Here is a 13,943-nt window from a genome sequence, read left to right as displayed (position 1 = left end):
TCCCAACTCCTCCCAATTCCTCACTTTTCCTTTAAAATCCCCCTACTGTTACCACTCAGGGTTGAACTCCCCTGCCCTGCCCAGCAAGATCGTCCTCAGCTAGCTGACAATAAAACCTCTTGCAGTTTGCATCAGGTGTGGTTTTCTCTCGAGTTATTGGGGTGCCGGCCAGCTCATCCTGGGACTTGAGCGGAGGTCTCCCCAGTTTTGGGGGTCTTACAAAATCTCCAATAAATCTGATAGCCCTACCTTGCCCCTTTATTTTTTGAGATAGGGCTCACTATGTATTTGAGGCTGGCTATGAACTTTCTATGTCCCCCTGGCTGGCCTTGAGTCTGTGATCTACTCACCTTAGCCTACATTCTATCCATTCAGCCCAAGAAACAAAAAACACTTATCGACTACAGGAAAATGTGAAAAGATGTCCAGGCCACTTTCTGGGTGTAGACAGAAAGGGAAACAGCCAAGTCATTTGATTGAGACTAGGAAAACATAAAAAAATGTCAAGTCCTGCAACCTGCGAAACAAACCAATCTGCCGCACTTCTATCTACACTGTGTGCACACATATAAAGACGGGAGGGATAGCCAACAATGGGTGATCACCACCCTTCAGGGAGCAGAATGGGATGGAGGTCTGGTCACTAATCTGTATTATTATTTAAAATTATTTTAATATTAAAGGTACTGATTGGGGGAGGGGTATGTGCAGAGAGAGTTTAGTCGGTGAGTGCTGTTCTGCAAATAAAAGGCCACTGTGTAATAGCCAGAAACCGACCAACAGCTGGGACTGGTGGTGCATGCTTACAATTTTAGCACCAGGGAGGGGAGATCCTTGGGGCTTACTAGCCAGTCAGCCTTCAGCCTAGCCTACTAGGGAGTTCTAGGCCTATGAGACCCTGCCTCAAACAACAGAGCCAAATAATGACGACGACTACGACAGCACTCAATCCAACCCATCCCCCCTTCCCACAACAAGGAAGCCAGTTGAGGAATGGCACTTGAGGCTGTCCTCTGGTCTTCACATAAATGCGCACATAAGTCTAAGTGTACCCACCCCTTCCCCCCACCCCCTGCAAAATAATGTATTCATGTATTTGTTTTTTTTTTTTTTTTTTGGTTTTTCGAGGCAGGGTTTCTCTGTGTAGCCTTGGCTGTCCTGGAACTCACTTTGTAGACCAGGCTGGCCTCGAACTCAGAAATCCGCCTGCCTCTGCCTCCCGAGTGCTGGGATTAAAGGCGTGCGCCACCACGCCCGGCTTTTTTTAATGAAAACAAAATAAAATCAAAGAAATAAACCAAACTCTGAAGTTTAATTGCACAAAGGAGAAACATTAGAATAATGTCCCCTGCGTCCCCCAGGTCAGGTCCAGCACCAGCACACGGGCTTACTTCCACTGTCAGTGCGGTATTCCTGCCTAGAGGTTAAGCACGGCAAGGTTTAGTACTGCACTGTTTAGTATGGCAGTCACTAGTCACATACCCGTTGTCTACTACCTACTTTATCCTGGTGTAGACTCCAAGACACAATTAGGATGCCATTTCTGGCTACCATTACTCAGAGGAGTTAGAGATGTTTCACTGATTAAAAGCACTGAGTGCTCTGCCAGAGGACCAGGGTCATTTCCCAGCACCCACACGGTGGCTGGCAACCATTTGTAATTCCCCAGTTCTGGGGGATTTAATCCCTTTTTCTGGCCTCCATTGTCAATATATATATATATATATCTCACCCAAAGCATTCACATGCAAAAACTAAAACTAAATAAATCTTAAAGCACCCCTCCAACAAAGGTTAGTATCTAGGAAATGCTTCCAGTGCAAATGTCACTCACCTTTTGGATCCTTATGGCAGAAGAAAGACCCTGCTGTCTCTTTCTGGAGCCAAATGGTCTGGGTTAGTTTCCTAAGATCTGAGCAGCCACCTAAGTGCATGGCATCATGCAGCTGTTGCTATCACTGTGGTTCTGTGTCTAAGAGTGGCTGGGTTTCTGCAGAGGTGGAGGCTCCAGAGGAACCTGTCTGAAGCGCCAGGACTGAGTGCAGCCGAGCTCTGCACCCTCTCCCTCTCACTCACCTCTTCAATGAGCCTCAGACACTCTGTCAGAGTGCTGTCGATTTTCTTGGACAGCTCCAGCTGAGCTTTCTTTTCTTCTTCTTCTCTTTCAATGCTCTTCCAGAAGGAAGTGTTCATTTCCTCTATGACTTTTCTTTTTGTTTTAAATTTCATGGGAGGCCGTTTATAGGTTTTCCCTTTGGATTTCTGCCATTCTTCCAGCTGTTTCCTGAAATGTGATGGGGGAGGGCCGGGGGTTAGTTCTTTCCTTAACATGTCTGCTTCTAAAACACATGACTGGCAGTGACTATCTAACTAAACCTTCTACTACACACAAGGTCAGGGGACAGAGTGAAGAACGGTGTGTAGAGGGGCAGTGTCCACGCTGGGTTTACTCACCACTTATGATTGCTAGGATTACTGAGGACTGACTGGTGCTTCAGGTTTTTTTTTTAAGGGTTTATTTATTTATAACATATACAGAGTTCAGCTTGCATGTACACTTGCACACCAGAAGAAGGCATCAGATCCCATAACAGATGGTTGTGAGCCACCATGTGGTTGCTGGGAATTGAACTCAGGACCTCTGGAAGAACAGTCAGTGTGCTTAACCACTCCATCTCTCTAGCCCAAGGGTCAAGGAATTTAAAAACTGCAGCTGGAGAGATGGCTCAGTGGTCAGGAACACTGACTGCTCTTCCAGAGGTTCTGACTTCAGTTCCCAGCAACCACGTGGTGGCTCACAACCATCTGTAATGGGAACCAATGCCCTCTTCTGGTGTGGTGTATCTGAAAACAGCAACAGTGTACTCACATATATAAAATAAATAAATCCCTTGCTTGCTTTGCATTGTTTTTCTCTAAGTCTTCATTTTCTCACCTGCTGCCCTGGGCAAAGTGCCACCTGCCCTTAAGACACCTCAGCACTCCATTTCTGTCCCCAGAAACTTCCCACCACTCAGACCCACCAAGCTTGCACTCTGTCTTCATCAGGGTCTCAGTGCTGAAAGCAACCCACTCTCCTACAGTTCCTCAGCGATCTTCTGACCACACGAGCCCTGGGCCCGCCTCTGCCTCCCGAGGGCGCCACCACGCCCGGCTCCCTTTTATCATTAATTGATAATCTTAGGGTTCTCTTCTCCGTAAGCAACCAGTCTCTGACAATGCCAAGTCCCAAGGCTGGCTTTTTGCCACCGCTTACATTTTCCACTCACTCCTACAAATAGACCACTAGACGGAGTCAGGGGATGGATGTAGACACAAGTGTTCAGAAGGAGGATGTCTAGCTTTGTTACATCACAACCATATTAATGATCAGAAAATGCTCATTTCAGCATTTCAGATCACTCCCTGGAGCCCCAAACCACACTAAACCCATGGCCTATTTGTACCTTGCATTTGTTGTCTAGCAGGTATTTTATATCAATACCACACCAGACAAAGCTCTTGATATTTACCTCCAAATCCCTTCTATATTTCCCTCATTTGATCAACATAGTCCCTAAACTCAGGCGTTGTCTTTGAGTAGATGCTTTTCCTTGTGTCTGGCCTATCACTGTACTGATTGGTTCTGTCCACATGATCACGATGCTGAGCCACACGTTACCTTCTGTCTGAAATATGAAGCATCTACTCTAACTCTTGTCACCCTCTGTCCGTAGAGTTTGTCACTAACATATAGAGTAGACTGTGCTGAAATAAAATTAACACGGTTCTCTGTGGCTGTCCTGCCACCCTTTCCGACCTCCATCACAGTCCTCTCCCTCTCCCTCATGGAGCTCTGGCAGCCTTTCGGTCTCCTGATCCAGGTTCAGTCCTGATTCAGGCTCAGTCCTGCCTCAGGCTTTTGCATCTTTGGTCCTCTGTTCAAACAATCCTTACCTGAAGAATAATGATCTGCAATTATTCTGTCTCATTTAATCAGTATGTTTGTATTCTGCCTCCTCCAACAGGGCCCAAGCTCTATGAAGGCAGAGCTGGATGTTCAGTGCCTAGCACAGTGCCTGATACACACAGGATTTCAATGACAAGACAGTAAACCCCACCTTTTAGAAGTGTAATTCTGTGGGTGTAAATTCACAAGACCATTTGACTGTACCTACAATCAAGATATAATACAGGCCCCCCCAAACCCCTCAGAGAGCAAAGCTTACCTTTAACCTCTAGTTCCTGACTGCTCTGCCTTTTGTCTTTATGGCTCTGCCTTTCCCAAATGTCAATGATTATACACACATGAAAGTTCTTAACTGTCATTTTCCTCTGACTCTATCTAGAAGACAGGCAATCTTACAATCTATGCAGTGCTTACAATAGTCATGATTCTTCCACAATAACAAGGCTGAGACACATGATCTTTGTTTCCTCCAATCCACTGGTTCTCAACCTTCTTAATGCTGTGACCCTTTAACACAGGTCCTCATGCTGTGGTGACCCCCAACCACAAAATTACTTTCATTGCTATATCATAACTATAATTTTGCTACTGTTATGGATTACAATGTAAGTATCTGATATGCAGGATGTCTGATATGTGGCCCCCAAAGGGGTTGCGACTCCCAGGTTGAGAACCACTGCTCCAGTCCCTAGCATCCTTATCTTCCTAGTCTCCTTCTAATCATAATGAAGAAAAACGTTCTTTTCTAAAATCAGTGTAGTTCTAGAACTTCAATGCCACAACTAATTTCTCTAAACTGTCCATGTATACTCTGGGCCTTCCTTGCTCACTTGAGCCTGGCATGATGCGAGCAATGACAGAGCACTCACCAGGAATGGGTGGATGTAAGTCTTTCCAGACTTTATTCTCTTTGCAACCACATGCCACTGTCATAAGCCCATCTGTGACTCAGGTTGAGAGTTCTAGAGCCGACACTCCCACCTACCCTCAGCTGTTGCTAGGTAAGTGCTCTATCACTGAACTACAGCCCCAACCCCAATCACTATTAGTAAGATCTTGGAATTAAGGCAAAGTACCTCCGATCCTCTCCTTCTGGGTTTTTACCATGTGGGTGAGTCTGGGTCGCACTTGGGGCTCCCTTCCTACTTGCAGCTGCTGTACTGGCTTGAGTCCTGGGAGCAGTCTTGTTCAAAAAATGGCTCTGGGGAGGAAACTTTCTGAACTTGGAGTCCAATGTCTGTGCCTGTTGTTGAAAGATGTTATTGTACTTATTGTTAAGTGTTTTATTTGCTCTCATGTTAGGCGTGCTTGGGATGACTGAATTAAAGTTGCTAGCTGTCAAATTAGGCCTCTGGCTTATGGCTCTTGATTTTTGCAGAATGCATGACTTCTGGGGTCCAAGATGAGGCTGTACAGGCTTCTGATCCTGCTTCATATTGGGATGTCTACTGTTATGTCCTCCCTGAAGCACATTGAGCTGGGAACTAGGTTTAGTGTGTTTTACTTTCTGTTCAGTAGCAGGGCATGACTCTATCTTAGTTTCATTTGGTTTTCCGTATCTAACCCTGTTAACCGTTATGTCCTGTGTGTTCTTGATCACTGGTTTCTTTGATGTCTGAGTCTTATTATGGGCTGGAACGGAATGAGAGAGAGCTGTTTGTGGGGGTTTTTCTCTTGGTCGTGTAGAATCTGCAACTGTAGGGCATGGCCGAGACTTCACTGCTTGAGCTCTGATTTGTGTGTTTCTAATGAACTGTTTGTTAGCTCTGTCTTTCAGAGCAGTCTGAGTAATTGAACTTTTGCTCAAGATCTGTTTAGGAGCCAGACTTTTCTGAGTTTGATTAGAAGAGCCAGTGTTTGGCTTTCTTATAGAATGTAAGTCAGGATCTGGCTTCTCAGGTTTTGGCAAGGTTTGGGGCAAGTTTTCTTTGTTTGTTTCATCTAGAAAGCCATCCACAGATTGCTTTGCAGCCTGGGTGTTAGTCACGGGATGTGTACATTTAGCATTTCCTCCATGTGCTTGCTGTTGCTGTTTGGCTTTTAGTTCCTGTATATCCGGGCACTGCCTGGGGTTTCTTGACAGTCCTGCAGTGGATGACACTGCTCTAGGTTGCTGCTGAGGCTTGCTGGACGGTTTACAGTCTGTGTTAGAAGAAAAACATCTTGACGTGAGTCCTCTGCTTGGAAGTTTTGGTGGTTTCAACTCTGGCTTCTGGGATGCTGTGATACTGGCTGGTTTAGCCTGGAATTTAGTGTTGATGGGTCTTGTAGTTTTGCTAGGCAAAATATGATTGGAAACATCTATTTTAGGTCCAGGAGTCTGAAAACACAAAGAGAGAAATATATTTAAAAATTCATAGCAATGGCTCACTTTTAAAAATGATGAAAACAACTGAAACCCAAGCTAGAAACCATCTTAGGATGTCATTTAAGAAAGATAAATGTGGGACACAAAGGCTCACCTTTTGTAATTTGACTTTGTAAATTGTAAAGGTGGCTTTTGTAATGTGAGTTTCTATTAGAAGTATGCCAGTCTTTTTAACTTATCAGTCAATTAAAAAAAAGTTGTTTCAAAAAAGAATTTCATATTTTTAATGCTACTCATGTTCCAACGAAGAATACTTCTAAGCAGCCTGAACAGATATACCACAGTGTGACAACATAATAACTTATAGTAGCTATCTCAGCAAGTCCTCCCTTGTGCTTCCAGCCACACTAAACATTGTTTTCCTTTTAGATACTTACCTGGGAAACTTGTTAACCCTGGAAGTCAGTGCTGTCTAGTTATCAGTGGTTAAACACAGGGGGAGAGAACATTGCAACATGGGGAGTCTTCTCCTACCTTCAACAATTGCCAAAATCCAGAAAAACAAAACAAAACAAAACAAAAAAAAATATCTGAGATCACAGTTCTAAAGTCAAGATAGAATGTTTTCTTCTATAGAGAATAGAGTTTTTTTCATATAATAAATTCTAATCACAGTTTCCCTATCCCAACTCCTCCCAGGTTCTCCCACCTTTCTTCCCATCCAAATCTTTACCCGTTCTCTCAAGTTAGAAAACAAAGAGGCATCCAAAAATATTAATAAAATAAAATAAAATAAAAAGGAAGAACTGAAATAGTATAAGGCAAACAGATGAAAAATAGCCAAAGAAAATACTCAAGAAAAGCTCTAGGTGCAGAGACACACACAAGACAGATTTTTAAGGTTAGATTGTTTTTAAGGTTTGTAAGTACTTTAGTTTTTATTGTTAAGTTGAACTTGAAAAGAGGAAACATCAGTTGAAAAATTGCCCCGGTCAGATTGACCAGTGGCCATGTCTGTGAGAGAGTGTCTTGACTGATATGGGGTGGATTAGCCCTCTGTGGGTGGTACTATCCCTATGCAGACAGCCATGAGTGGTCAAGAAAGCTAGCTCATAGCTGGGTGGAGTGGCACATGACTTTAATTCCAGTACTCTGGAGGTAGAAGCAGGTGATCTCTGAGTTCAAGGTTAGCCTGTTCAATGAAAGAAAGTTAAGAAAGAAAGAAAGAAAGAAAGAAAGAAAGAAAGAAAGAAAGAAAGAGAGATAAAGGGAAAGAAAAGAAAAGAAGACAGAAGTGAACTAAGCATGATTTCCAGAGCAAACCAGAGAAGCGAGCTGGAAAGCAGCATCTTCATGGTTTCTGCCTCAGGCCTGGCTTGACTTCACTTAGTGATGAACCTGGAGATATAAGGCAATTCAACTTCAAGCTGCTTTTGGGAAAAATGTTTATCACAGCAACAGAAAAGAAACTAGAACAATAGGCAGATGTTTTAGTCAAGTGACTTAGTTTTGGATAAAAAGAGAATTGGTTACAGGAAATTAAAAACTAGGGAGGGGAGAACTTCCTGGTAAGTAATGGGAGGAGGGCACTAGAGGATCCACAGTGTGAGCAATTCCTCAGGAAGGAGAATCTACAAATTAAAGAACATGTATCTCCACGAGAAGACACAGAAAGGTTCAAACTACCACTCTCTTGCTCATGTCATGAAGAGTCACTAGATAAATACACAAAGGAAATCTCAAACAAGGACCATATGGCCCTCAGTGTGTGGTGTTGACGGTGAGATAGAGGCAGAGTGAGATGGTAACCCACACGGCTGTATTTATATTTGGGTTACCACTTGGACTGAACATTCAGAGCTCTCCATCATCCTTTACAGAGGAAGTGGGGATGCTGGTATGAAAATGTCTACATGTATTTTTATGGCTTACATTTCTTATATATTTAATAACTTTGCAATTTCATTAACATGCCACATAATATAGTATTTTAAAGCCTTCAATCAAATGGGTTTTAGAATGTTTACAAGGTTGTATAACCATCCCCACAGACTGCCAGGCATTTGTATCCCCACAGGAAGAGATTTGTTAGTAGTCATTCTCCATCTGCTATTCTCCACAGGTTTTAGCAACCACTGAGCTATGAGTATACACAGGTATACTCAACCACTGAGCTATGAGTATACACAGGTATACTCAACCACTGAGCTATGAGTATACACAGGTATACTCTACCTATTTAGCTGGAACTATTAACTAGGTGAATTCACTGTGCGTGTGTGTGAGTGTGAGTGTGAGTGTGTGAGTGTGTGTGTGTGGTGTGGCTCTATCTGGCCTCTTCGTTTCCTTCCTAGCATAACATTCTCAAGACTCACTCGCATTGTACCATGAACCAGTACTTTATTACTTTTGTTCTGAAAGAGTCTCCTGTAGCCTAGGCTACCCTTGAACTTGATATACAGTCAAGGATACACTAGTACTCCTCCCACCTCCTTCTCCAGAGTGCTAGGATTACAGGCATGTGCTGTCACACATAGTTTATGTGATGCTGGAGTTAAACTCAGAGCTTTGTGTGTTTTGAGCTGGCAACTGAGCTAGCTATACCTCCAGCTCAGAACTTGTTATTTAAATATAATATGTAGGCTTCTTTTTAGAGAAGTTTTATGCTCTTAGGCAAAAAAAAAAAAAAAAAAAAAGGCATGAAGTACAGATATTTGCACCAAACCTTATTTCCAAATATGCCCTCCATTACTTGTTTAGGTTTGAATAATATTAAATTGTATAGCTATACATATTCATCCACTAGTTAATGAACATGTAGGTTGCTTCCTCATTTGGGGTTTTTAAATACTGTCACTATGACTACTCACACACAATTTTCATGTGAGCACATATTTTCAATTTTAGGGGTATATACCTTTCAGAATCATTTGGCAACTCTATGCTTACCTTGTTTTCTCCAAAGTAGCTATATCAGGTTATGCTCTTATCTACCATGTATAAGGTTTCAGTTTTTACACATTCTCCTAAAACTGTCTGTCTTTTTGAATGGAGTTACTTTAGTAAGTATAATGGAGTTTCTCAGTTTTTGTTTGTCTGCTTGCTTTGCTGTTGCTATTAGTTTATATATGCGTGTGCATGTGTGCATGCGTGTGTGCGCCTGTGTGTGTGTGTGTGTGTGTGAGAGAGAGAGAGAGAGAGAGAGAGAGAGAGAGAGAGAGAGAGAGAGAGAAAGAGAGACAGAGAGAGTATATTCTTGTTTTTGTTTTTTTGTTTTGTTTTGTTTTGTTTTTGAGACAGGGTTTCTCTGTATAGCCCTGGCTGTCCTGGAACTCACTCTGTAGACCAGGCTGGCCTCAAACTCAGAAATCCTCCTGCCTTTGCCTCCCAAGTGCTAGGATTAAAGGTGTGCACCACCACGCCCGGCTTGTTTTTGTTTTTTTTTTTTTTCAGTATATTCTTTAAGTGGCCCATGTACTCAACATAATTTACTACTAGAATGAGACAGGACTTGACTCTTACTGGTTGTATAATTAGGCCAAGGACTTAATCTCTTTGAATCCCACTTCTCATATATAAATGGGCACAACAGTAATAATAACAGTAATGCTTATTTCTTTTAGGAGGGGTATCCTAGGTATTTGGGTCTCACCAGATAGTTTTGATTTAGGCTTCTTGGTCCAGCATTTTATTTTATTCTTAAAGTATTCTGGTTTGAATGTTAAATTATAAAATATAGGGCTGTTTACTTACATATTTAGACGGTGGTGGTTTGGGGCAGATATTCTTGGCTTTTAGATAAGGCCTATGAAAGATAAAAATAAAATCAATCCTTGGTACAGAAGAATCAGGAAAGCCTGGAAAGAATAGTGTTAAAACATTAGGATTAGGATTTTAAACCAACAGACTTTCTATATAGGGAAAAAACAAAAACAAAAACAAAAACAAAAACCAAACCAAAACCAAAAAACTTACTTAATAAGAAACATCCTCACTGTTCCTCCCTCTGCCCTGTGGTCTCCTTCCCATGAGCACAGCCGCTCTTACCAATTCCTTTTGTGACTTTTTTGGGGGCTATCCTAGGCACAAATGTAGCATTCTAATATTGATGAAATGTATATGGCCTCTTCATAGCTACAGCCTTATTTAAGTGTCAGCTCTAGAATACTGAGGGCCAGACATGAGAGAAGACAGCTGACTGCCTTGTGAAGAAGCTTCCTTCTCTGCTGTGTGGACCTTCAGTGATTTTCAGACGTGGAGGGGGGTTGCACAGAACAACTCTCTAGACCCAGGCAGTGTTGGTGCACGCCTTTAATCCCAGCACTTGGGAGGCAGAGACAGGTGGATTTCTGAGTTCCAGGCCAGCCTGGTCTACAGAGTGAGTTCCAGGACAGCCAGGGCTACACAGAGAAACCCTGTCTTGAAAAACCAAAAACCAAACCAAACCAAACTCTCTAGATCATGGGTATCACACTTAGGATTTTTAACCAACATTTGATAAAGAAATAGAAATAAAATATAAGCATTTAATATAAATATTTATATAATAACAATATAAATAATTTAAATATTAAAAATTAGATATAGATATAAATGAAAAATAAAACGATAAAATGATAGTATATATAAGTGACCCTAAAAATTCCACCAGAGAACTCCTAAACCTGATAAACAGCTTCGGTGAAGTAGCTGGATATAAAATTAACTCAAACAAGTCAATGGCCTTTCTCTACACAAAGAATAAACAGGCTGAGAAAGAAATTTGGGAAACAACACCCTTCTCAATAGTCACAAATAATATAAAATACCTTGGCGTGACTCTAAGGAAGTGAAAGATCTGTATAAGAACTTCAAGTCTCTGAAGAAGGAAATTAAAGAAGATCTCAGAAGATGGAAAGATCTCCCATGCTCATGGATTGGCAGGATCAACATTGTAAAAATGGCTATCTTGCCAAAAGCAATCTACAGATTCAATGCAATCTCCATCAAAATTCCAACTCAATTCTTCAATGAATTAGAAAAAGCAATCTGCAAATTCATCTGGAATAACAAAAAACCTAGGATAGCAAAAACTCTTCTCAAGGATAAAAGAACCTCTGGTGGAATCACCATGCCTGACCTAAAGCTTTACTACAGAGCAATTGTGATAAAAACTGCATGGTACTGGTATAGTGACAGACAAGTAGACCAATGGAATAGAACTGAAGACCCAGAAATGAACCCACACACCTATGGTCACTTGATCTTCGACAAGGGAGCTAAAACCATCCAGTGGGAGAGAGACAGCATTTTCAACAAATGGTGCTGGCACAACTGGCGGTTATCATGTAGAAGAATGCGAATCGATCCATTCCTATCTCCTTGTACTAAGGTCAAATCTAAGTGGATCAAGGAACTCCACATAAAACCAGAGATAGTGAAAATTATAGAGGAGAAAGTGGGGAAAAGCCTCGAAGATATGGTCACAGGGGAAAAATTCCTGAATAGAACAGCAATGGCTTGTGCTGTAAGATCGAGAATTGACAAATGGGACCTCATAAAACTGCAAAGCTTCTGTAAGGCAAAAGACACCGTCAATAAGACAAAAAGGCCACCAACAGATTGGGAAAGGATCTTTACCTATCTTAAATCAGATAGGGGACTAATATCCAATATATATAAAGAACTCAAGAAGGTGGACTCCAGAAAATCAAATAACCCCATTAAAAAAATGGGGCTCAGAGCTAAACAAAGAATTCTCACCTGAGGAATACCGAATGGCTGAGAAGCACTAAAAAAATGTTCAGCATCCTTAGTCATCAGGGAAATGCAAATCAAAACAACCCTGAGATTCCATCTCACACCAGTCAGAATGGCTAAGATAAAAAATTCAGGTGACAGCAAACGCTGGCGAGGATGTGGAGAAAGAGGAACAATCCTCCATTGTTGGTGGGATTGCAAGCTTGTACAACCACTCTGGAAATCAGTCTGGTGGTTCCTCAGAAAATTGGACATAGTACTACCGGAGGATCCCACAATACCTCTCCTGGGCATATATCCAGAAGATGCTCCAACTAGTAAGAAAGACACATGCTCCACTATGTTCATAGCAGCCTTATTTATAATAGCCAGAAGCTGGAAAGAACCCAGATGCCCCTCAACAGAGGAATGGATACGGAAAATGTGGTACATTTACACAATGGAGTACTACTCAGCTATTAAAAAGAATGAATTTATGAAATTCCTAGGCAAATGGATGGACCTGGAGGGCATCATCCTGAGTGAGGTAACCCAATCACAAAAGAACTCATATGATATGTACTCATTGATAAGTGGAAATTAGCCCAGAAACTTAGAATACCCAAGATATAAGATACAATTTGCAAAACACATGAAACTCAAGAAGAACAAAGTCCAAAGTGTGGACACTTTGCCCCTTCTTAGAATTGGGAACAAAACACCCATAGAAGGAGTTACACAGACAAAATTTGGAGCTGAGACAAAAGGATGGACCATCTAGAGACTGCCATACCTGGGGATCCATCCCATAATCAGCCTCCAAATGCTGACAGTATTGCATACACTAGCAAGATTTTGCTGAAAGGACCCAGATATAGCTGTCTCTTGTGAGACTATGCCGGGGCCTAGCAAACACAGAAGTGGATACTCACAGTCAGCTATTGAATGGATCACAGGGCCCCCAATGGAAGAGCTAGAGAAAGTACCCAAGGAGCTAAAGGGATCTGCAACCCTATAAGTGGAACAACAATATTAACTAACCAGTACCCCGGAGCTCGTGTCTCTAGCTGCATATGTATCAGAAGATGGCCTAGTCGGCCATCACTGCAAAGAGAGGCCCATTGGTCGTGTAAACTTTATATGCCCCAGTACAGGGGAACGCCAGGGTCAAGTCCTGGGAGTGGGTGGGTAGGGGAGTGGGGGGGAGGGTATGGGGGACTTTTGGGATAGCATTGGAAATGTAAATGAGGAAAATACCTAATTAAAAAAACAAAACAAAAACAAACAAACAAACAAATAAACAAAAAACCCCCAAACCAAACAAACTCTCTAGATCATGGGTATCATCACACTTAGGATTTTTAACCAACATTTGATAAAGAAATAGAAATAAAATATAAGTATTTAATTTAAGTATTTATATAATAACAATATAAATACTTTAAATATTAAAATTAAATATAGATATAAATGAAAAATAAAACTGTATTCATACTGAACATGTAGATTTGCTTCCTTATTCTCTAAGCCAGACTATTTCCATGGCATTTACATTGTACTGGGAACCATAAGTAGCTTAGAGATGATTTCAAGTTTATAAAAGGATATGCATATGCTGACAGGAGCCTGATGTAGCTGTCTCCTGAGAGGCTCTGCCAGAGCCTGACATATACAGAGGCGGATGCTCACAGCCAACTACTGAACTGATCATGGGGTCCTCAATGGAGGAGTTAGAGAAAGGATTGAAGGAATTGAGGGGGTTTACAACTCCATAGGAAGAACAATAATATCAACCAACCAGAGCTCCCAGGGTCTAAACCACCAATCAAGGAGTACACATGGAGGGACCCATGGCTCCAGCCGTATATGTAGCAGAAGATGAACTTGTCAGGCATCAATGGGAGGAGAGGACCTTGGTCCCGTAAAGGCTTGATGTCCCAGTGTAGGGAATGAGAAGGCGGGGAGCTG

General features: G+C 41.9%; 1 protein-coding gene across 2 annotated transcripts in view; it reads right to left on the bottom strand.

The window, feature by feature from the left end:
• Ckap2l (cytoskeleton associated protein 2L) overlaps positions 1 to 13,943 on the bottom strand; it is a 28,575-nt gene that overhangs the window by 12,339 nt on the left and 2,293 nt on the right. For both annotated transcript variants that reach the window (XM_021153963.2, XM_021153970.2), the window contains exons 3-5: positions 10,011 to 10,062; positions 5,026 to 6,269; positions 2,077 to 2,284 (exon numbers count right to left, since the gene is read on the bottom strand). In XM_021153963.2, the coding sequence (XP_021009622.1) occupies positions 2,077 to 2,284; positions 5,026 to 6,269; positions 10,011 to 10,062 (1,504 nt within the window). The remainder of the gene's footprint in view (positions 1 to 2,076; positions 2,285 to 5,025; positions 6,270 to 10,010; positions 10,063 to 13,943) is intronic.

The sequence above is a fragment of the Mus caroli genome, unplaced genomic scaffold, assembly GCF_978045245.1.
Source record: "Mus caroli unplaced genomic scaffold, Mus_caroli_1 scaffold_2, whole genome shotgun sequence".
Classification (NCBI taxonomy): Eukaryota; Metazoa; Chordata; class Mammalia; order Rodentia; family Muridae; genus Mus; species Mus caroli.
This window is presented reverse-complemented; position numbering and strand designations above follow the sequence as displayed.